Source organism: Bufo gargarizans, chromosome 1 (genome assembly GCF_014858855.1).
Source record: "Bufo gargarizans isolate SCDJY-AF-19 chromosome 1, ASM1485885v1, whole genome shotgun sequence".
NCBI lineage: Eukaryota > Metazoa > Chordata > Amphibia > Anura > Bufonidae > Bufo > Bufo gargarizans.
This window is the reverse complement of record NC_058080.1, coordinates 733,528,468-733,549,962: the sequence shown is the minus strand read 5'-3', so window position 1 is coordinate 733,549,962 and position 21,495 is coordinate 733,528,468. Positions and strand designations below refer to the sequence as shown.

The 21,495-nt window shown below is 52.3% G+C and overlaps 1 protein-coding gene across 4 annotated transcripts in view; it reads left to right on the top strand.

The window, feature by feature from the left end:
* Positions 1-21,495, top strand: part of TESK1 (testis associated actin remodelling kinase 1) — a 65,959-nt gene that overhangs the window by 39,794 nt on the left and 4,670 nt on the right. For all 4 annotated transcript variants that reach the window (XM_044276430.1, XM_044276431.1, XM_044276428.1 and 1 more), the window contains exons 3-10: positions 10,157-10,278; positions 12,634-12,682; positions 14,581-14,727; positions 14,807-14,889; positions 15,357-15,438; positions 15,522-15,605; positions 19,704-19,793; positions 20,324-20,447. In XM_044276430.1, the coding sequence (XP_044132365.1) occupies positions 10,157-10,278; positions 12,634-12,682; positions 14,581-14,727; positions 14,807-14,889; positions 15,357-15,438; positions 15,522-15,605; positions 19,704-19,793; positions 20,324-20,447 (781 nt within the window). The remainder of the gene's footprint in view (positions 1-10,156; positions 10,279-12,633; positions 12,683-14,580; positions 14,728-14,806; positions 14,890-15,356; positions 15,439-15,521; positions 15,606-19,703; positions 19,794-20,323; positions 20,448-21,495) is intronic.

Sequence of the window (21,495 nt, the reverse complement as noted above, 5' to 3'; positions counted from 1 at the left end):
GACAGAAGCAGATTGGCCATAGACCTTACAGGGAAATTTCCCGGTGGGCCGATGCCCAGGGGGCCGCCTGGGCCCTCCTCGCGGCCGGCCGGTGGAAGTTTTTGAGATGTATTTTGTGCTACTGGCCATTTTTTTATGATGGTCTATGGTATTCGGCTCTGTTGAGTCGGTATAATGTGCCACAGTAGGGTACTGCCGGCTCTGCCTTGCATCAATTTGGACCTGACTACAAAACAGGGCCACTTTAAGTTCCCTGTCCACCCCTGGGTGGGGATGGTACGTTTCCTCTTCCTGTCACATGACTGTTGCTCTATCCCTGACCAATGCTTTACACTGCAGCTCACCTTCTTCTGATTCCCACAAGATCGGTGACTGTGAATATTATAATTATGACTGGGTAATATCCGGGTGGATGGGGGCTATTCCCAGTACAGGCAGAGCACACAGTGTAATATTTGGGGCTATACGGGGTCAAGTGACTGACATTATCCGGTATGGGGGGGGTCTGCATTCTGGAGGGGAGTGATGTCAGCGGCAGCTGCTGGGAGACACCCCGCCGGGAGAGCGCTCTGCACAAATAAGGAGCGGAGTCACTGAATGCTGCTCCAACTGCTCCCCTCCCCCGATCCAAACATCTGCCCACATGTCTTACTTGTAAAGTATCACTCCCGTCATCCCTGACCCCAGGAGCTCACAAATCTAATCTCTCGAACTCGCACACAGTGTATCACTCCCATCATCCCTGGCCCCTGGAGCTCACAATCTAATCCATCATGCACAATGTATCCTTCTCATCATCCCTGTCCTGACACGCTTCTGTCATCGCCAGCAGTTGCTGTACTGTAGGTCTTGGATTGGGGTTGGACTAGACGGGCTCACCTGCACCGATTCACTGGTGGTCCATCCACTGACCACTACATACCCAGAGCACCCCAGCACAGCGCCCGGAGATGACCTGTCCCCTTACAGCAGGTGGCATTGTCTCCGGGTGGTCAGTCACTGCAGCCGTCGGTGGTTTTATTGTTATGGCTGCTTGCTGCATATTTCTCAGTTCATGTGATGTTTGGTCGTCACATTCCAGTCTTATCAACAAAGCCAACGCCTCCTGCCACCGGGCAAAGTACCAGTGTGCCGCGCCGGGGGGAGCCTGAGGAGAGTCACATGGGGCAAAGTGCACCGCCTCCTCCTCACCATACCAGTGTGCACCGCCGGCGGGAGTCTGAGGAGAGTCACATGGGGCAAAGTGCACCACCTCCTCCTTACCTTACCTGTGTGCACCACCTTCTCCTCACCATACCAGTGTGCACCGCCGGCGGGAGCCTAAGGGGAGTCACATGGGGCAAAGTGCACCGCCTCCTCCTCACCATACCAGTGTGCACCGCCGGCGGGAGTCTGAGGAGAGTCACATGGGGCAAAGTGCACCACCTCCTCCTTACCTTACCTGTGTGCACCACCTTCTCCTCACCATACCAGTGTGCACCGCCGGCGGGAGCCTAAGGGGAGTCACATGGGGCAAAGTGCACCACCTCCTCCTCAACATACCAGTGTGCACCGCCAGCGGGAGCCTGAGGACAGTCACATGGGGCAAAATGCACCACCTCCTCCTTACCTTACCTGTGTGCACCTCCTTCTCCTCACTGTACCAGTGTGCACCGCCGGCGGGAGCCTGAGGAGAGTCACATGGGGCAAAATGCACCACCTCCTCCTTACCGTACCTGTGTGCACCTCCTTCTCCTCAACATACCAGTGTGCACCGCCAGCGGGAGCCTGAGGACAGTCACATGGGGCAAAATGCACCACCTCCTCCTTACCGTACCTGTGTGCACCTCCTTCTCCTCACTGTACCAGTGTGCACCGCCGGCGGGAGCCTGAGGAGAGTCACATGGGGCAAAGTGCACCACCTTCTCCTCACCATACCAGTGTGCACCGCCGGCGGGAGCCTGAGGAGAGTCACATGGGGCAAAGTGCACCACCTCCTCCTCCTCACTGTACCAGTGTGCACCGCCTCCTCCTCACTGTACCAGTGTGCACCGCCTCCTCCTCACTGTACCAGTGTGCACCGCCTCCTCCTCGCTGTACCAGTGTGCACCGCCTCCTCCTCGCTGTACCAGTGTGCACCACCTCCTCCTCACTGTACCAGTGTGCACCGCCTCCTCCTCACTGTACCAGTGTGCACCGCCTCCTCCTCCTCACTGTACCAGTGTGCACCGCCTCCTCCTCCTCCTCACTGTACCAGTGTGCACCTCCTCCTCCTCACTGTACCAGTGTGCACCTCCTCCTCCTCACTGTACCAGTGTGCACCGCCTCCTCCTCACTGTACCAGTGTGCACCGCCGCCTCCTCACTGTACCAGTGTGCACCGCCGCCTCCTCACTGTACCAGTGTGCACCGCCGCCTCCTCACTGTACCAGTGTGCACCGCCTCCTCCTCCTCACTGTACCAGTGTGCACCGCCTCCTCCTCCTCACTGTACCAGTGTGCACCGCCTCCTCCTCACTGTACCAGTGTGCACCGCCTCCTCCTCACTGTACCAGTGTGCACCGCCTCCTCCTCCTCACTGTACCAGTGTGCACCGCCTCCTCCTCCTCACTGTACCAGTGTGCACCGCCTCCTCCTCCTCACTGTACCAGTGTGCACCGCCTCCTCCTCCTCACTGTACCAGTGTGCACCGCCTCCTCCTCCTCACTGTACCAGTGTGCACCGCCTCCTCCTCACTGTACCAGTGTGCACCTCCTCCTCACTGTACCAGTGTGCACCGCCTCCTCCTCACTGTACCAGTGTGCACCGCCAGCGGGAGCTGGGTCACATGATGTGGAGTCCCTGATAGAGTGGTTGGGGAGTAGTGTGGACCTCGATGTCACCGTGCTGGACTGTCCGCATTCCTCGGGAATAAGCTCTAAGGTCTCTGCACCCTGTGAGATTCCACATTGTACACAGCTCCGTGGCAGAGGAATGCACTGTTACTGTATAGAATGGAGTCCTTTTTTTCTTTCAGGGGTTCAGTCGGTGCAACCCCAATCCCCCCAGCAGCATCAGTCTGGTCTCCCCCTCCCCACCTTCATCTCCCAGCAGTATCAGTCTGGTCGCCCCCCCCCCCCCCCCCCCCCTCCAGCAGCATCAGTCTGGTGTCTCCTCTGTCAACATTTTTTTGTCTTAAAAATTGGAGTGCCAGGACAGTTGATGGGCGCTGCAGCAGAACTCCCTGCCCCCAGAGCGGGTGCAGACCTCATCCCCAACTTCCTCTACAAATCCTTATCTCAGGTCACCAACGTCCTCTCCAGTTCCAAGTCCACAGACTGTAGATTATTACACGGCAGGATACATCTGTGGAATGCGTGCTATTATATGTGATTACAGACGTTATTGTTACATTCTGTGATCATGTACATCTGTATCGCTGTATATGTCCTTATGTACAAGGAGATGCAGGGGAGACATGATGTGTGTCCTCCCTGCAGTGCTCTGTATGTGGATGTCTGATGGTGAGGGTCCTTGTGATCAGGGCTCCCTGTATACAAGGAGATGCAGGGGAGACATGATGTGTGTCCTCCCTGCAGTGCTCTGTATGTGGATGTCTGATGGTACGGGTCCTTGTGATCAGGGCTCCCTGTATACAAGGAGATGCAGGGGAGACATGATGTGTGTCCTCCCTGCAGTGCTCTGTATGTGGATGTCTGATGGTACGAGTCCTTGTGATCAGGGCTCCCTGTATACAAGGAGATGCAGGGGAGACATGATGTGTGTCCTCCCTGCAGTGCTCTGTATGTGGATGTCTGATGGTACGGGTCCTTGTGATCAGGGCTCCCTGTATACAAGGAGATGCAGGGGAGACATGATGTGTGTCCTCCCTGCAGTGCTCTGTATGTGGATGTCTGATGGTACGGGTCCTTGTGATCAGGGCTCCATATGTACAAGGAGATGCAGGGGAGACATGATGTGTGTCCTCCCTGCAGTGCTCTGTATGTGGATGTCTGATGGTACGAGTCCTTGTGATCAGGGCTCCATGTATACAAGGAGATGCAGGGGAGACATGATGTGTGTCCTCCCTGCAGTGCTCTGTATGTGGATGTCTGATGGTACGGGTCCTTGTGATCAGGGCTCCCTGTATACAAGGAGATGCAGGGGAGACATGATGTGTGTCCTCCCTGCAGTGCTCTGTATGTGGATGTCTGATGGTACGGGTCCTTGTGATCAGGGCTCCCTGTATACAAGGAGATGCAGGGGAGACATGATGTGTGTCCTCCCTGCAGTGCTCTGTATGTGGATGTCTGATGGTACGGGTCCTTGTGATCAGGGCTCCCTGTATACAAGGAGATGCAGGGGAGACATGATGTGTGTCCTCCCTGCAGTGCTCTGTATGTGGATGTCTGATGGTACGGGTCCTTGTGATCAGGGCTCCCTGTATACAAGGAGATGCAGGGGAGACATGATGTGTGTCCTCCCTGCAGTGCTCTGTATGTGGATGTCTGATGGTACGGGTCCTTGTGATCAGGGCTCCCTGTATACAAGGAGATGCAGGGGAGACATGATGTGTGTCCTCCCTGCAGTGCTCTGTATGTGGATGTCTGATGGTACGGGTCCTTGTGATCAGGGCTCCATGTATACAAGGAGATGCAGGGGAGACATGATGTGTGTCCTCCCTGCAGTGCTCTGTATGTGGATGTCTGATGGTACGGGTCCTTGTGATCAGGGCTCCCTGTATACAAGGAGATGCAGGGGAGACATGATGTGTGTCCTCCCTGCAGTGCTCTGTATGTGGATGTCTGATGGTACGGGTCCTTGTGATCAGGGCTCCCTGTATACAAGGAGATGCAGGGGAGACATGATGTGTGTCCTCCCTGCAGTGCTCTGTATGTGGATGTCTGATGGTACGGGTCCTTGTGATCAGGGCTCCATATGTACAAGGAGATGCAGGGGAGACATGATGTGTGTCCTCCCTGCAGTGCTCTGTATGTGGATGTCTGATGGTACGGGTCCTTGTGATCAGGGCTCCCTGTATACAAGGAGATGCAGGGGAGACATGATGTGTGTCCTCCCTGCAGTGCTCTGTATGTGGATGTCTGATGGTACGGGTCCTTGTGATCAGGGCTCCCTGTATACAAGGAGATGCAGGGGAGACATGATGTGTGTCCTCCCTGCAGTGCTCTGTATGTGGATGTCTGATGGTACGGGTCCTTGTGATCAGGGCTCCCTGTATACAAGGAGATGCAGGGGAGACATGATGTGTGTCCTCCCTGCAGTGCTCTGTATGTGGATGTCTGATGGTACGGGTCCTTGTGATCAGGGCTCCATGTATACAAGGAGATGCAGGGGAGACATGATGTGTGTCCTCCCTGCAGTGCTCTGTATGTGGATGTCTGATGGTACGGGTCCTTGTGATCAGGGCTCCCTGTATACAAGGAGATGCAGGGGAGACATGATGTGTGTCCTCCCTGCAGTGCTCTGTATGTGGATGTCTGATGGTACGGGTCCTTGTGATCAGGGCTCCCTGTACAAGGAGATGCAGGGGAGACATGATGTGTGTCCTCCCTGCAGTGCTCTGTATGTGGATGTCTGATGGTACGGGTCCTTGTGATCAGGGCTCCCTATGTACAAGGAGATGCAGGGGAGACATGATGTGTGTCCTCCCTGCAGTGCTCTGTATGTGGATGTCTGATGGTACGGGTCCTTGTGATCAGGGCTCCCTGTATACAAGGAGATGCAGGGGAGACATGATGTGTGTCCTCCCTGCAGTGCTCTGTATGTGGATGTCTGATGGTACGGGTCCTTGTGATCAGGGCTCCCTGTATACAAGGAGATGCAGGGGAGACATGATGTGTGTCCTCCCTGCAGTGCTCTGTATGTGGATGTCTGATGGTACGGGTCCTTGTGATCAGGGCTCCATGTATACAAGGAGATGCAGGGGAGACATGATGTGTGTCCTCCCTGCAGTGCTCTGTATGTGGATGTCTGATGGTACGGGTCCTTGTGATCAGGGCTCCCTGTATACAAGGAGATGCAGGGGAGACATGATGTGTGTCCTCCCTGCAGTGCTCTGTATGTGGATGTCTGATGGTACGGGTCCTTGTGATCAGGGCTCCCTGTATACAAGGAGATGCAGGGGAGACATGATGTGTGTCCTCCCTGCAGTGCTCTGTATGTGGATGTCTGATGGTACGGGTCCTTGTGATCAGGGCTCCCTGTATACAAGGAGATGCAGGGGAGACATGATGTGTGTCCTCCCTGCAGTGCTCTGTATGTGGATGTCTGATGGTACGGGTCCTTGTGATCAGGGCTCCCTGTATACAAGGAGATGCAGGGGAGACATGATGTGTGTCCTCCCTGCAGTGCTCTGTATGTGGATGTCTGATGGTACGGGTCCTTGTGATCAGGGCTCCCTGTATACAAGGAGATGCAGGGGAGACATGATGTGTGTCCTCCCTGCAGTGCTCTGTATGTGGATGTCTGATGGTACGGGTCCTTGTGATCAGGGCTCCCTGTATACAAGGAGATGCAGGGGAGACATGATGTGTGTCCTCCCTGCAGTGCTCTGTATGTGGATGTCTGATGGTACGGGTCCTTGTGATCAGGGCTCCCTGTATACAAGGAGATGCAGGGGAGACATGATGTGTGTCCTCCCTGCAGTGCTCTGTATGTGGATGTCTGATGGTACGGGTCCTTGTGATCAGGGCTCCCTGTATACAAGGAGATGCAGGGGAGACATGATGTGTGTCCTCCCTGCAGTGCTCTGTATGTGGATGTCTGATGGTACGGGTCCTTGTGATCAGGGCTCCCTGTATACAAGGAGATGCAGGGGAGACATGATGTGTGTCCTCCCTGCAGTGCTCTGTATGTGGATGTCTGATGGTACGGGTCCTTGTGATCAGGGCTCCCTGTATACAAGGAGATGCAGGGGAGACATGATGTGTGTCCTCCCTGCAGTGCTCTGTATGTGGATGTCTGATGGTACGGGTCCTTGTGATCAGGGCTCCCTGTATACAAGGAGATGCAGGGGAGACATGATGTGTGTCCTCCCTGCAGTGCTCTGTATGTGGATGTCTGATGGTACGGGTCCTTGTGATCAGGGCTCCCTGTACAAGGAGATGCAGGGGAGACATGATGTGTGTCCTCCCTGCAGTGCTCTGTATGTGGATGTCTGATGGTACGGGTCCTTGTGATCAGGGCTCCCTGTATACAAGGAGATGCAGGGGAGACATGATGTGTGTCCTCCCTGCAGTGCTCTGTATGTGGATGTCTGATGGTACGGGTCCTTGTGATCAGGGCTCCCTGTATACAAGGAGATGCAGGGGAGACATGATGTGTGTCCTCCCTGCAGTGCTCTGTATGTGGATGTCTGATGGTACGGGTCCTTGTGATCAGGGCTCCCTGTATACAAGGAGATGCAGGGGAGACATGATGTGTGTCCTCCCTGCAGTGCTCTGTATGTGGATGTCTGATGGTACGGGTCCTTGTGATCAGGGCTCCCTGTATACAAGGAGATGCAGGGGAGACATGATGTGTGTCCTCCCTGCAGTGCTCTGTATGTGGATGTCTGATGGTACGGGTCCTTGTGATCAGGGCTCCCTGTATACAAGGAGATGCAGGGGAGACATGATGTGTGTCCTCCCTGCAGTGCTCTGTATGTGGATGTCTGATGGTACGGGTCCTTGTGATCAGGGCTCCCTGTATACAAGGAGATGCAGGGGAGACATGATGTGTGTCCTCCCTGCAGTGCTCTGTATGTGGATGTCTGATGGTACGGGTCCTTGTGATCAGGGCTCCCTGTATACAAGGAGATGCAGGGGAGACATGATGTGTGTCCTCCCTGCAGTGCTCTGTATGTGGATGTCTGATGGTACGGGTCCTTGTGATCAGGGCTCCCTGTATACAAGGAGATGCAGGGGAGACATGATGTGTGTCCTCCCTGCAGTGCTCTGTATGTGGATGTCTGATGGTACGGGTCCTTGTGATCAGGGCTCCCTGTATACAAGGAGATGCAGGGGAGACATGATGTGTGTCCTCCCTGCAGTGCTCTGTATGTGGATGTCTGATGGTACGGGTCCTTGTGATCAGGGCTCCCTGTATACAAGGAGATGCAGGGGAGACATGATGTGTGTCCTCCCTGCAGTGCTCTGTATGTGGATGTCTGATGGTACGGGTCCTTGTGATCAGGGCTCCATGTATACAAGGAGATGCAGGGGAGACATGATGTGTGTCCTCCCTGCAGTGCTCTGTATGTGGATGTCTGATGGTACGGGTCCTTGTGATCAGGGCTCCATATGTACAAGGAGATGCAGGGGAGACATGATGTGTGTCCTCCCTGCAGTGCTCTGTATGTGGATGTCTGATGGTACGGGTCCTTGTGATCAGGGCTCCATATGTACAAGGAGATGCAGGGGAGACATGATGTGTGTCCTCCCTGCAGTGCTCTGTATGTGGATGTCTGATGGTACGGGTCCTTGTGATCAGGGCTCCCTGTATACAAGGAGATGCAGGGGAGACATGATGTGTGTCCTCCCTGCAGTGCTCTGTATGTGGATGTCTGATGGTACGGGTCCTTGTGATCAGGGCTCCCTGTATACAAGGAGATGCAGGGGAGACATGATGTGTGTCCTCCCTGCAGTGCTCTGTATGTGGATGTCTGATGGTACGGGTCCTTGTGATCAGGGCTCCCTGTATACAAGGAGATGCAGGGGAGACATGATGTGTGTCCTCCCTGCAGTGCTCTGTATGTGGATGTCTGATGGTACGGGTCCTTGTGATCAGGGCTCCCTGTATACAAGGAGATGCAGGGGAGACATGATGTGTGTCCTCCCTGCAGTGCTCTGTATGTGGATGTCTGATGGTACGGGTCCTTGTGATCAGGGCTCCCTGTATACAAGGAGATGCAGGGGAGACATGATGTGTGTCCTCCCTGCAGTGCTCTGTATGTGGATGTCTGATGGTACGGGTCCTTGTGATCAGGGCTCCCTGTATACAAGGAGATGCAGGGGAGACATGATGTGTGTCCTCCCTGCAGTGCTCTGTATGTGGATGTCTGATGGTACGGGTCCTTGTGATCAGGGCTCCCTGTATACAAGGAGATGCAGGGGAGACATGATGTGTGTCCTCCCTGCAGTGCTCTGTATGTGGATGTCTGATGGTACGGGTCCTTGTGATCAGGGCTCCCTGTATACAAGGAGATGCAGGGGAGACATGATGTGTGTCCTCCCTGCAGTGCTCTGTATGTGGATGTCTGATGGTACGGGTCCTTGTGATCAGGGCTCCCTGTATACAAGGAGATGCAGGGGAGACATGATGTGTGTCCTCCCTGCAGTGCTCTGTATGTGGATGTCTGATGGTACGGGTCCTTGTGATCAGGGCTCCCTGTATACAAGGAGATGCAGGGGAGACATGATGTGTGTCCTCCCTGCAGTGCTCTGTATGTGGATGTCTGATGGTACGGGTCCTTGTGATCAGGGCTCCCTGTATACAAGGAGATGCAGGGGAGACATGATGTGTGTCCTCCCTGCAGTGCTCTGTATGTGGATGTCTGATGGTACGGGTCCTTGTGATCAGGGCTCCCTGTATACAAGGAGATGCAGGGGAGACATGATGTGTGTCCTCCCTGCAGTGCTCTGTATGTGGATGTCTGATGGTACGGGTCCTTGTGATCAGGGCTCCATATGTACAAGGAGATGCAGGGGAGACATGATGTGTGTCCTCCCTGCAGTGCCTCTGTATGTGGATGTCTGATGGTACGGGTCCTTGTGATCAGGGCTCCCTGTATACAAGGAGATGCAGGGGAGACATGATGTGTGTCCTCCCTGCAGTGCTCTGTATGTGGATGTCTGATGGTACGGGTCCTTGTGATCAGGGCTCCCTGTATACAAGGAGATGCAGGGGAGACATGATGTGTGTCCTCCCTGCAGTGCTCTGTATGTGGATGTCTGATGGTACAGGTCCTTGTGATCAGGGCTCCATATGTACACGGAGATGCAGGGGAGGCAGAGATTGCATCCTTCCAGCAGCAGATGTTTTGGTAGAGCCTATCTGTCGGACTGATTATGGCAGAGTGGTCTCTGTGTCAGCCCAATGGTCATTTGGATGTCAGAGGTCAGATGGACCTGCTGTGTGGCGGGCACAAGGGGTTAATCGGGGATCCTGAAAGCTGATCTTTCTATTTGTCTGTGTCTCCAGGTGCGTCATCGTCAGTCTGGCCAAATCATGGTGCTCAAAATGAACAAGATGATCAGCAACCGTGCCAACATGCTCCGAGAGGTGCAGCTGATGAACAGACTTTGTCACCCCAATATCCTGAGGTAAATGCCACTCTCATCCCATGGTTTCCTCCATCACCTCCCCAATATTTAGCACTAAGTGACCCCCATGCCATGTTTGACTCCATGACTTTAATATTCTGAGTTAAAGGCCACCTTCATCCCATGTTTGATTCCTTTAACCTATTATCCTGAAGAGGTCACCCTCACACTATATTTGATATAATCCAGTTTCCTGAGGTAAAGGTGTCTTTCATTCCATATTTGATCCCATCACCACAATATCCTGAGGTGAAGGTCACCCCCATCCCATGTTTGACCTCATCATCCCATTATCCTGAGGTAAGGGTAGCCCTCATCCAGTCTTTTGCATCATCACCCCAATATCCTGAGGTAAAGGTCACTCCCATCCCATGTTTGACCTCATCATCCCATTATCCTGAGGTAAGGGTAGCCCTCATCCAGTCTTTTGCATCATCACCCCAATATCCTGAGGTGAAGGTCACTCCCATCCCATGTTTGACCTCATCATCCCATTATCCTGAGGTAAGGGTAGCCCTCATCCAGTCTTTTGCATCATCACCCCAATATCCTGAGGTGAAGGTCACCCCCATCCCATGTTTGACCTCATCATCCCATTATCCTGAGGTAAGGGTAGCCCTCATCCAGTCTTTTGCATCATCACCCCAATATCCTGAGGTGAAGGTCACCCCATCCCATGTTTGACCTCATCATCCCATTATCCTGAGGTAAGGGTAGCCCTCATCCAGTCTTTTGCATCATCACCCCAATATCCTGAGGTGAAGGTCACCCCCATCCCATGTTTGACCTCATCATCCCATTATCCTGAGGTAAGGGTAGCCCTCATCCAGTCTTTTGCATCATCACCCCAATATCCTGAGGTAAAGGTTACCCCCATCCCATGTTTGACCTCATTATCCTGAGGTAAGGGTAGCCCTCATCCAGTCTTTTGCATCATCACCCCAATATCCTGAGGTGAAGGTCACCCCATCCCATGTTTGACCTCATCATCCCATTATCCTGAGGTAAGGGTAGCCCTCATCCAGTCTTTTGCATCATCACCACAATATCCTGAGGTGAAGGTCACCCCATCCCATGTTTGACCTCATCATCCCATTATCCTGAGGTAAGGTTAGCCCTCATCCAGTCTTTACACTCGTCACCCCAATATCCTGAGGTAAAGGTCACCCCCCCGTCCCATGTTTGACCTCATCATCCCATTATCCTGAGGTAAGGGTAGCCCTCATCCAGTCTTTACACTCGTCACCCCAATATCCTGAGGTAAAGGTCACCCCCCCGTCCCATGTTTGACCTCATCATCCCATTATCCTGAGGTAAGGGTAGCCCTCATCCAGTCTTTACACTCGTCACCCCAATATCCTGAGGTAAAGGTCACCCCCCGTCCCATGTTTGACCTCATCATCCCATTATCCTGAGGTAAGGGTAGCCCTCATCCAGTCTTTTGCATCATCACCCCAATATCCTGAGGTGAAGGTCACCCCATCCCATGTTTGACCTCATCATCCCATTATCCTGAGGTAAGGGTAGCCCTCATCCAGTCTTTTGCATCATCACCACAATATCCTGAGGTGAAGGTCACCCCATCCCATGTTTGACCTCATCATCCCATTATCCTGAGGTAAGGTTAGCCCTCATCCAGTCTTTACACTCGTCACCCCAATATCCTGAGGTAAAGGTCACCCCCCCGTCCCATGTTTGACCTCATCATCCCATTATCCTGAGGTAAGGGTAGCCCTCATCCAGTCTTTACACTCGTCACCCCAATATCCTGAGGTAAAGGTCACCCCCCCGTCCCATGTTTGACCTCATCATCCCATTATCCTGAGGTAAGGGTAGCCCTCATCCAGTCTTTACACTCATCACCCCAATATCCTGAGGTAAAGGTCACCCCCCGTCCCATGTTTGACCTCATCATCCCATTATCCTGAGGTAAGGGTAGCCCTCATCCAGTCTTTACACTCGTCACCCCAATATCCTCAGGTAAAGGTCACCCCATCCCATGTTTGACCTCATCATCCCATTATCCTGAGGTAAGGGTAGCCCTCATCCAGTCTTTTGCATCATCACCCCAATATCCTGAGGTAAAGGTCACCCCATCCCATGTTTGACCTCATCATCCCATTATCCTGAGTTAAGGGTAGCCCTCATCCAGTCTTTACACTCGTCACCCCAATATCCTGAGGTAAAGGTCGCCCTCACCCCATGTCCTTCCTGCTATTCTGTGTTGGATGTCACCCCTCATCATTAGTCCCATTGGCTGGTCAGCGTCCATCATGTCTCCCCTGGCCGTGATGTTGTTACGCCTGGTGTTGGGCGGAGCTCTTATTCTCTCTCTCTTCCTTCTTTCGTGTTTAGGTTCATGGGTGTGTGTGTGCAGCAGGGCCAGCTTCACGCCCTCACTGAGGTAAGTGGGGTGTACTGTGCATGTGAGGGGCTAGCGGCAGGCAGGTCAGATCATGTCAGACTTCCAGGGTCCAGGAAGCTGAGGCGTGAGGAGCTGTTTGGTGGGAATCAGCCAGAGAACATTTCAGAACAGCAGCTCTGCTCTCTCTGCTGTCCTGGCACTCTGTTACAATGTGTCAGTGGAAGAGCTAGACTGCATACAACTGTAACAAACCCTCTGCTGTGAGACATACAGTACAGACCAAAAGTTTGGACACACCTTCTTATTCAAAGAGTTTTCTTTATTTCCATGACTATGAAAATTGTAGATTCACACTGAAGGCATCAAAACTATGAATTATCACATGTGGAATTATATACATAACAAAAAAGTGTGAAACAACTGAAAATATGTCATATTCTAGGTTCTTCAAAGTGGCCACCTTTTGCTTTGATTACTGCTTTGCACACTCTTGGCATTCTCTTGATGAGCTTCAAGAGGTAGTCACCTGAAATGGTCTTCACTTCACAGGTGTGCCCTGTCAGGTGTAATAAGTGGGATTTCTTGCCTTATAAATGGGGTTGGGACCATCAGTTGCGTTGTGGAGAAGTCAGGTGGACACACAGCTGATAGTCCTACTGAATAGACTGTTAGAATTTGTATTATGGCAAGAAAAAAGCAGCTAAGTAAAGAAAAACGAGTGGCCATCATTACTTTAAGAAATGAAGGTCAGTCAGTCAGAAAAATTGGGAAAACTTTGAAAGTGTCCCCAAGTGCAGTCACAAAAACCATCAAGCGCTACAAAGAAACTGGCTCACATGCGGACCGCCCCAGGAAAGGAAGACCAAGAGTCACCTCTGCTGCGGAGGAGAAGTTCATCCGAGTCACCAGCCTCAGAAATCGCAGGTTAACAGCAGCTCAGATTAGAGACCAGGTCAATGCCACCCAGAGTTCTAGCAGCAGACACATCTCTAGAACAACTGTTAGGAGGAGACTGTGTGAATCAGGCCTTCATGGTAGAAGATCTGCTAGGAAACCACTGCTAAGGACAGGCAACAAGCAGAAGAGACTTGTTTGGGCTAAAGAACACAAGGAATGGACATTAGACCAGTGGAAATCTGTGCTTTGTCTGAGGAGTCCAAATTTGAGATCTTTGGTTCCAACCACCGTGTCTTTGTGCGACGCAGAAAAGGTGAACGGATGGACTCTACATGCCTGGTTCCCACCGTGAAGCATGGAGGAGGAGGTGTGATGGTGTGCGGGTGCTTTCCTGGTGACACTGTTGGGGATTTATTCAGAATTGAAGGCATACTGAACCAGCATGGCTACCACAGCATCTTGCAGCGGCATGCTATTCCACCTCCAGGCTGTGTAAGGGCTATTTGACCATGAAGGAGAGTGATGGGGTGCTGCGCCAGATGACCTGGCCTCCACAGTCACCGGACCTGAACCCAATCGAGATGGTTTGGGGTGAGCTGGACCGCAGAGTGAAGGCAAAAGGGCCAACAAGTGCTAAGCATCTCTGGGAACTCCTTCAAGACTGTTGGAAGACCATTTCAGGTGACTACCTCTTGAAGCTCATCAAGAGAATGCCAAGAGTGTGCAAAGCAGTAATCAAAGCAAAAGGTGGCTACTTTGAAAAACCTAGAATATGACATATTTTCAGTTGTTTCACACTTTTTTGTTATGTATATAATTCCACATGTGATAATTCATAGTTTTGATGCCTTCAGTGTGAATCTACAATTGTCATAGTCATGGAAATAAAGAAAACTCTTTGAATGAGAAGGTGTGTCCAAACTTTTGGTCTGTATTGTATGTGGGCAGGACAGCCTTGCTGCTAGATGTGAACAGGAATGCTCTCATTCACTGACAGCAAGCATGCTGGGATCTCCTCACACCACCTCCTCTCTTTCCAGTACATTAATGGCGGTAACCTGGAGCAGCTGCTGCAGAGCGGGGAGCCTCTGTCCTGGACCGGCCGCGTCAAGCTGAGCCTGGATATCGCCCGAGGCCTGCGCTACCTGCACTCCAAGGGTGTCTTCCACCGTGACCTCACCTCCAAGGTAAAGACCCAGGACTGAGGCGTCCGGTGATCCGGTGCTCGCCTCCCAGGCTGGGTCTCACTGCGGCTCTCTCTCCTAGAACTGTCTGGTGCGCTACGACGACAGCGGCTACACCGCCGTGGTGGCAGACTTTGGACTGGCCGAGAAAATTCCGGATCGCAGGTGAGAGCGTAGCGTCATATGACTGCGCGTACGGGGGGCACAAAGTGAAAGTATTGGCGCTCCACCCATATTACATGTCAGCTGTGGTGCATCCATCCGATCACTGACCCCATCTGACTATAACTCATCCCCTCAGTGTGGGTATAGCACTGTAAGAAGATCGCGGGGGGTGACCAATTCTAAAGCGATGCTCTGCAGGTCAGTGACAGGAGGAGCTAGGTGATTAATATATAGAGCAATGCTCTGCGGGTCAGTGACGGGATGAGCTAGGTGATTAATATATAGAGCAATGCTCTGCGGGTTAGTGACGAGAGGAGCTAGGTGATTAATATATAGAGCTATGCTCTGCGGGTCAGTGACAGGAGGAGCTTGGTGATTAATATATAGAGCGATGCTCTGCGGGTCAGTGGTGGGAGGAGCTATGATAAATGCTCTGCTGACTCCGCCTCTGGCGCTCTCTCTTGCAGTCAGACGGAGCCGCTCTCGGTGGTGGGCTCCCCGTACTGGATGGCCCCTGAAGTCCTGCGGGGGGATGTGTACAATGAGAAGGTGAGGAGCCGTCCCCGCTGTTTCTGGTACCTGATGATTTCGGGTCCTCGGCCCCTCACCCCATCCTCTATCTTCTCCTCTAGGCCGACGTCTTCGCCTTTGGAATCATATTATGCGAGATAATTGCACGGATCCCGGCGGACCCCGACTATCTCCCCCGCACTGAGGTGAGTCCTGCACCCCCGACTATCTCCCCCGCACTGAGGTGAGTCCTGCAGACCCCGACTATCTCCCCCGCACTGAGGTGAGTCCTGCAGACCCCGACTATCTCCCCCGCACGGAGGTGAGTCCTGAAGCCCCCGACTATCTCCCCCGCACTGAGGTGAGTCCTGCAGCCCCCGACTATCTCCCCCGCACTGAGGTGAGTCCTGCAGACCCCGACTATCTCCCCCGCACGGAGGTGAGTCCTGAAGCCCCCGACTATCTCCCCCGCACTGAGGTGAGTCCTGCAGCCCCCGACTATCTCCCCCGCACTGAGGTCAGTCCTGCAGCCCCCGACTATCTCCCCCGCACTGAGGTGAGTCCTGCAGACCCCGACTATCTCCCCCGCACTGAGGTCAGTCCTGCAGCCCCCGACTATCTCCCCCGCACTGAGGTGAGTCCTGCAGACCCCGACTATCTCCCCCGCACTGAGGTCAGTCCTGCAGCCCCCGACTATCTCCCCCGCACTGAGGTCAGTCCTGCAGCCCCCGACTATCTCCCCCGCACTGAGGTCAGTCCTGCAGCCCCCGACTATCTCCCCCGCACTGAGGTCAGTCCTGCAGCCCCCGACTATCTCCCCCGCACTGAGGTCAGTCCTGCAGCCCCCGACTATCTCCCCCGCACTGAGGTCAGTCCTGCAGCCCCCGACTATCTCCCCCGCACTGAGGTCAGTCCTGCAGCCCCCGACTATCTCCCCCGCACTGAGGTCAGTCCTGCAGCCCCCGACTATCTCCCCCGCACTGAGGTCAGTCCTGCAGCCCCCGACTATCTCCCCCGCACTGAGGTCAGTCCTGCAGCCCCCGACTATCTCCCCCGCACTGAGGTCAGTCCTGCAGCCCCCGACTATCTCCCCCGCACTGAGGTCAGTCCTGCAGCCCCCGACTATCTCCCCCGCACTGAGGTGAGTCCTGCAGCCCCCGACTATCTCCCCCGCACTGAGGTCAGTCCTGCAGCCCCCGACTATCTCCCTCGCACTGAGGTCAGTCCTGCAGCCCCCGACTATCTCCCTCGCACTGAGGTGAGTCCTGCACCCCCGACTATCTCCCCCGCACTGAGGTCAGTCCTGCAGCCCCCGACTATATCCCCCGCACTGACGTCAGTCCTGCAGACCCCGACTATCTCCCCCGCACTGAGGTGAGTCCTGCAGCCCCCCGACTATCTCCCCCGCACTGAGGTCAGTCCTGCAGCCCCTGACTATCTCCCTCGCACTGAGGTCAGTCCTGCAGCCCCCGACTATCTCCCCCGCACTGAGGTGAGTCCTGCAGCCCCCGACTAAATCCTCCGCACTGAGGTCAGTCCTGCAGCCCCCGACTATCTCCCCCGCACTGAGGTGAGTCCTGCAGACCCCGACTATCTCCCTCCACTGAGGTGAGTCCTGCAGACCCCGACTATCTCCCTCCACTGAGGTGAGTCCTGCAGACCCCGACTATCTCCCCCGCACTGAGGTGAGTCCTGCAGACCCCGACTATCTCCCTCGCACTGAGGTCAGTCCTGCAGACCCCGACTATCTCCCTCGCACTGAGGTCAGTCCTGCAGACCCCGACTATCTCCCTCGCACTGAGGTCAGTCCTGCAGACGCCGACTATCTCCCTCGCACGGAGGTCAGTCCTGCAGCCCCCGACTATCTCCCTCGCACTGAGGTCAGTCCTGCAGCCCCCGACTATCTCCCTCGCACTGAGGTGAGTCCTGCAGCCCCCGACTATCTCCCCCGCACTGAGGTGAGTCCTGAAGCCCCCGACTATCTCCCCCGCACGGAGGTGAGTCCTGCAGCCCCCGACTATCTCCCCCGCACTGAGGTCAGTCCTGCAGCCCCCGACTATATCCCCCGCACTGACGTCAGTCCTGCAGACCCCGACTATCTCCCTCGCACTGAGGTCAGTCCTGCAGACCCCGACTATCTCTCTCGCACTGAGGTCAGTCCTGCAGCCCCCGACTATCTACCTCGCACTGAGGTCAGATAGTCGGGGTCTACAGGACTGACCTCAGTGCGGGGGAGATAGTGTGCCTCTGTTAGGGGCCCCAAGTTGTGACGCTAGTGTGCTATGTTTATGGCGACATCTGGTGGACACTTTTAAAATTGTATTCTTACCCTGGTAATGCTTGTGTGCCAAAATGCGGTGATCAACCTCTTGCCCTCCATAAGCGGTGTGTCGGGGGTCTCCACGCCTGCGGTGTGTCGGGGGCTCCACGCAATAGTCACTTTACTGCACTGTTGTTAAATCCATATGGATCTTATATGGTTATTACATTCAATTGCTGATTTCACCCCCCTTTCCTTTTGTTTTGTCTATGCCGCCATCTAGTGGTCACACTTGACTATTACATGTAGATTTTTAGCTTGTGTCACTTGATGCGGCTCAGAAGGGTCAGCCGTCTGTCACATGTGATTTGTATGGATGTCTCGGGATGTCACACGTGATTTGTATGGATGTCTCGGGATGTCACATGTGATTTGTATGGATGTCTCGGGATGTCACATGTGATTTGTATGGATGTCTCTGGGATGTCACATGTGATTTGTATGGATGTCTCTGGGATGTCACACGTGATTTGTATGGATGTCTCTGGGATGTCACACGTGATTTGTATGGATGTCACATGTGATTTGTATGGATGTCTCGGGATGTCACATGTGATTTGTATGGATGTCTCTGGGATGTCACATGTGATTTGTATGGATGTCTCTGGGATGTCACACGTGATTTGTATGGATGTCTCTGGGATGTCACACGTGATTTGTATGGATGTCTCGGGACGTCACACGTGATTTGTAATGATGTCTCGGGATGTCACACGTGATTTGTATGGATGTCTCGGGATGTCACACGTGATTTGTATGGATGTCTCTGGGATGTCACATGTGATTTGTATGGATGTCTCGGGATGTCACACGTGATTTGTATGGATGTCTCGGGATGTCACACGTGATTTGTAATGATGTCTCGGGACGTCACACGTGATTTGTAAGGATGTCTCGGGACGTCACACGTGATTTGTATGGATGTCTCGTGATGTCACACGTGATTTGTATGGATGTCTCGGGATGTCACACGTGATTTGTATGGATGTCTCGGGATGTCACACGTGATTTGTAATGATGTCTCGGGATGTCACATGTGATTTGTAATGATGTCTCGGGATGTCACATGTGATTTGTAATGATGTCTCTGGGATGTCACACGTGATTTGTATGGATGTCTCTGGGATGTCACATGTGATTTGTATGGATGTCTCTGGGATGTCACATGTGATTTGTATGGATGTCTCGGGATGTCGCACGTGATTTGTAAGGATGTCTCGGGATGTCACACGTGATTTGTAAGGATGTCTCGGGATGTCACACGTTATTTGTATGGATGTCTCGGGATGTCACACGTGATTTGTAATGATGTCTCGGGATGTCACATGTGATTTGTAATGATGTCTCGGGATGCCACATGTGATTTGTATGGATGTCTCTGGGATGTCACACGTGATTTGTATGGATGTCTCTGGGATGTCACACGTGATTTGTATGGATGTCTCGGGATGTCACACGTGATTTGTATGGATGTCTCGGGATGTCGCACGTGATTTGTAATGATGTCTCGGGATGCCACACGTGATTTGTAAGGATGTCTCGGGATGTCACACGTGATTTGTAAGGATGTCTCGGGATGTCACACGTGATTTGTATGGATGTCTCTGGGATGTCACACGTGATTTGTAATGATGTCTCTGGGATGTCACATGTGATTTGTAATGATGTCTCGGGATGCCACACGTGATTTGTAATGATGTCTCGGGAGGTCACATGTGATTTGTATGGATGTCTCGTGATGTCACACGTGATTTGTATGGATGTCTCGGGATGCCACACGTGATTTGTAAGGATGTCTCGGGATGTCACACGTGATTTGTATGGATGTCTCGGGATGCCACACGTGATTTGTAATGATGTCTCGGGATGTCACACGTGATTTGTAATGATGTCTCGGGATGTCACACGTGTCTCCTATGGTCCGTGCGGGGGTCTTCCTGTACATGCGGGGCTCCTCTCATGCCTCGCACTCTGGTTTCCGCAGGACTTTGGCTTGGACATCGTGATGTTCCGGGAGATGGTTCCCTCTGGCTGCCCCCCCGCCTTCCTGCAGCTGGCGGTCCACTGCTGCCGGGTACGTCTGATGCCATCATGTGTCGCATAGTGGGAGTTGTAGTATTCTACAAAACAACATTATACAGCCCTTGCTGTAAGCACTACAACTCCCAGAGTGCAGAAGTGGAATGTGAAAGCAGGCGGGTTACCAATAGAACAGTGACTGCAGCTCTGGGTGTGACTGGAGTGAACTGATGTAAGAGCAGAATAGAGAGTACAGCTGTGGATGTGACTGGAGTATAGACATGATGGAACAGCAGAATAGTGACTAGCTCTGGGTGTGACTGGAGTATAAGACCTGATGTGACTGCAGCTCTGGGGGTGACTGGAGTATAAGACCTGATGTGACAGCAGAATAGTGACTGCAGCTCTGGGGGTGACTGGAGTATAAGGCATTATATAATAGAATAGTTAATGCAGCTCTGGGTGTGACTGGAGTATAGACATGATGGAACAGCAGAATAGTGACTGCAGCTCTGGGTGTGACTGGAGTCTAAGTCATATAAGTAACCTCAGGGTTTCTCTGAAATGTTCCCTTTCGTCATGTAGATGGCTCCAGAGTCCCGGCCGTCCTTCTGCGAGGTGAGTCAGCGGCTTGAGGCCATCCTGGACAATATGGACGCCCCACTGTCTCCAAAGAAAGAGGTGAAAGAGCCGAAAACACCAAAAAGAAGTGAGTCGTTAGTGACTTCGTTCCTACATTCCATCTGCAGGGTGTTATATACTGATGTCTGTAGTGTTATATACTGATATCTGTAGGGTGTTATATACTGATGTCTGTAGGGTGTTATATACTGATGTCTGTAGGGTGTTATATACTGATATCTGTAGGGTGTTATATACTGATATCTGTAGTGTTATATACTGATATCTGTAGGGTGTTATATACTGATGTCTGTAGGGTGTTATATACTGATGTCTGTAGGGTGTTATATACTGATGTCTGTAGTGTTATATACTGATATCTGTAGGGTGTTATATACTGATGTCTGTAGGGTGTTATATACTGATGTCTGTAGGGTGTTATATACTGATGTCTGTAGGGTGTTATATACTGATGTCTGTAGGGTGTTATATACTGATGTCTGTAGGGTGTTGTATACTGATGTCTGTAGGGTGTTGTATACTGATATCTGTAGGGTGTTATATACTGATGTCTGTAGGGTGTTATATACTGATATCTGTAGGGTGTTATATACTGATGTCTGTAGGGTGTTATATACTGATGTCTGTAGTGTTATATACTGATATCTGTAGTGTTATATACTGATATCTGTAGTGTTATATACTGATATCTGTAGTGTTATATACTGATATCTGTAGTGTTATATACTGATGTCTGTAGGGTGTTATATACTGATATCTGTAGGGTGTTATATACTGATGTCTGTAGGGTGTTATATACTGATGTCTGTAGGGTGTTGTATACTGATATCTGTAGGGTGTTGTATACTGATGTCTGTAGGGTGTTATATACTGATATCTGTAGGGTGTTATATACTGATGTCTGTAGGGTGTTATATACTGATGTCTGTAGGGTGTTGTATACTGATATCTGTAGTGTTATATACTGATATCTGTAGGGTGTTATATACTGATATCTGTAGTGTTATATACTGATATCTGTAGGGTGTTATATACTGATATCTGTAGTGTTATATACTGATATCTGTAGTGTTATATACTGATATCTGTAGGGTATTATATACTGATATCTGTAG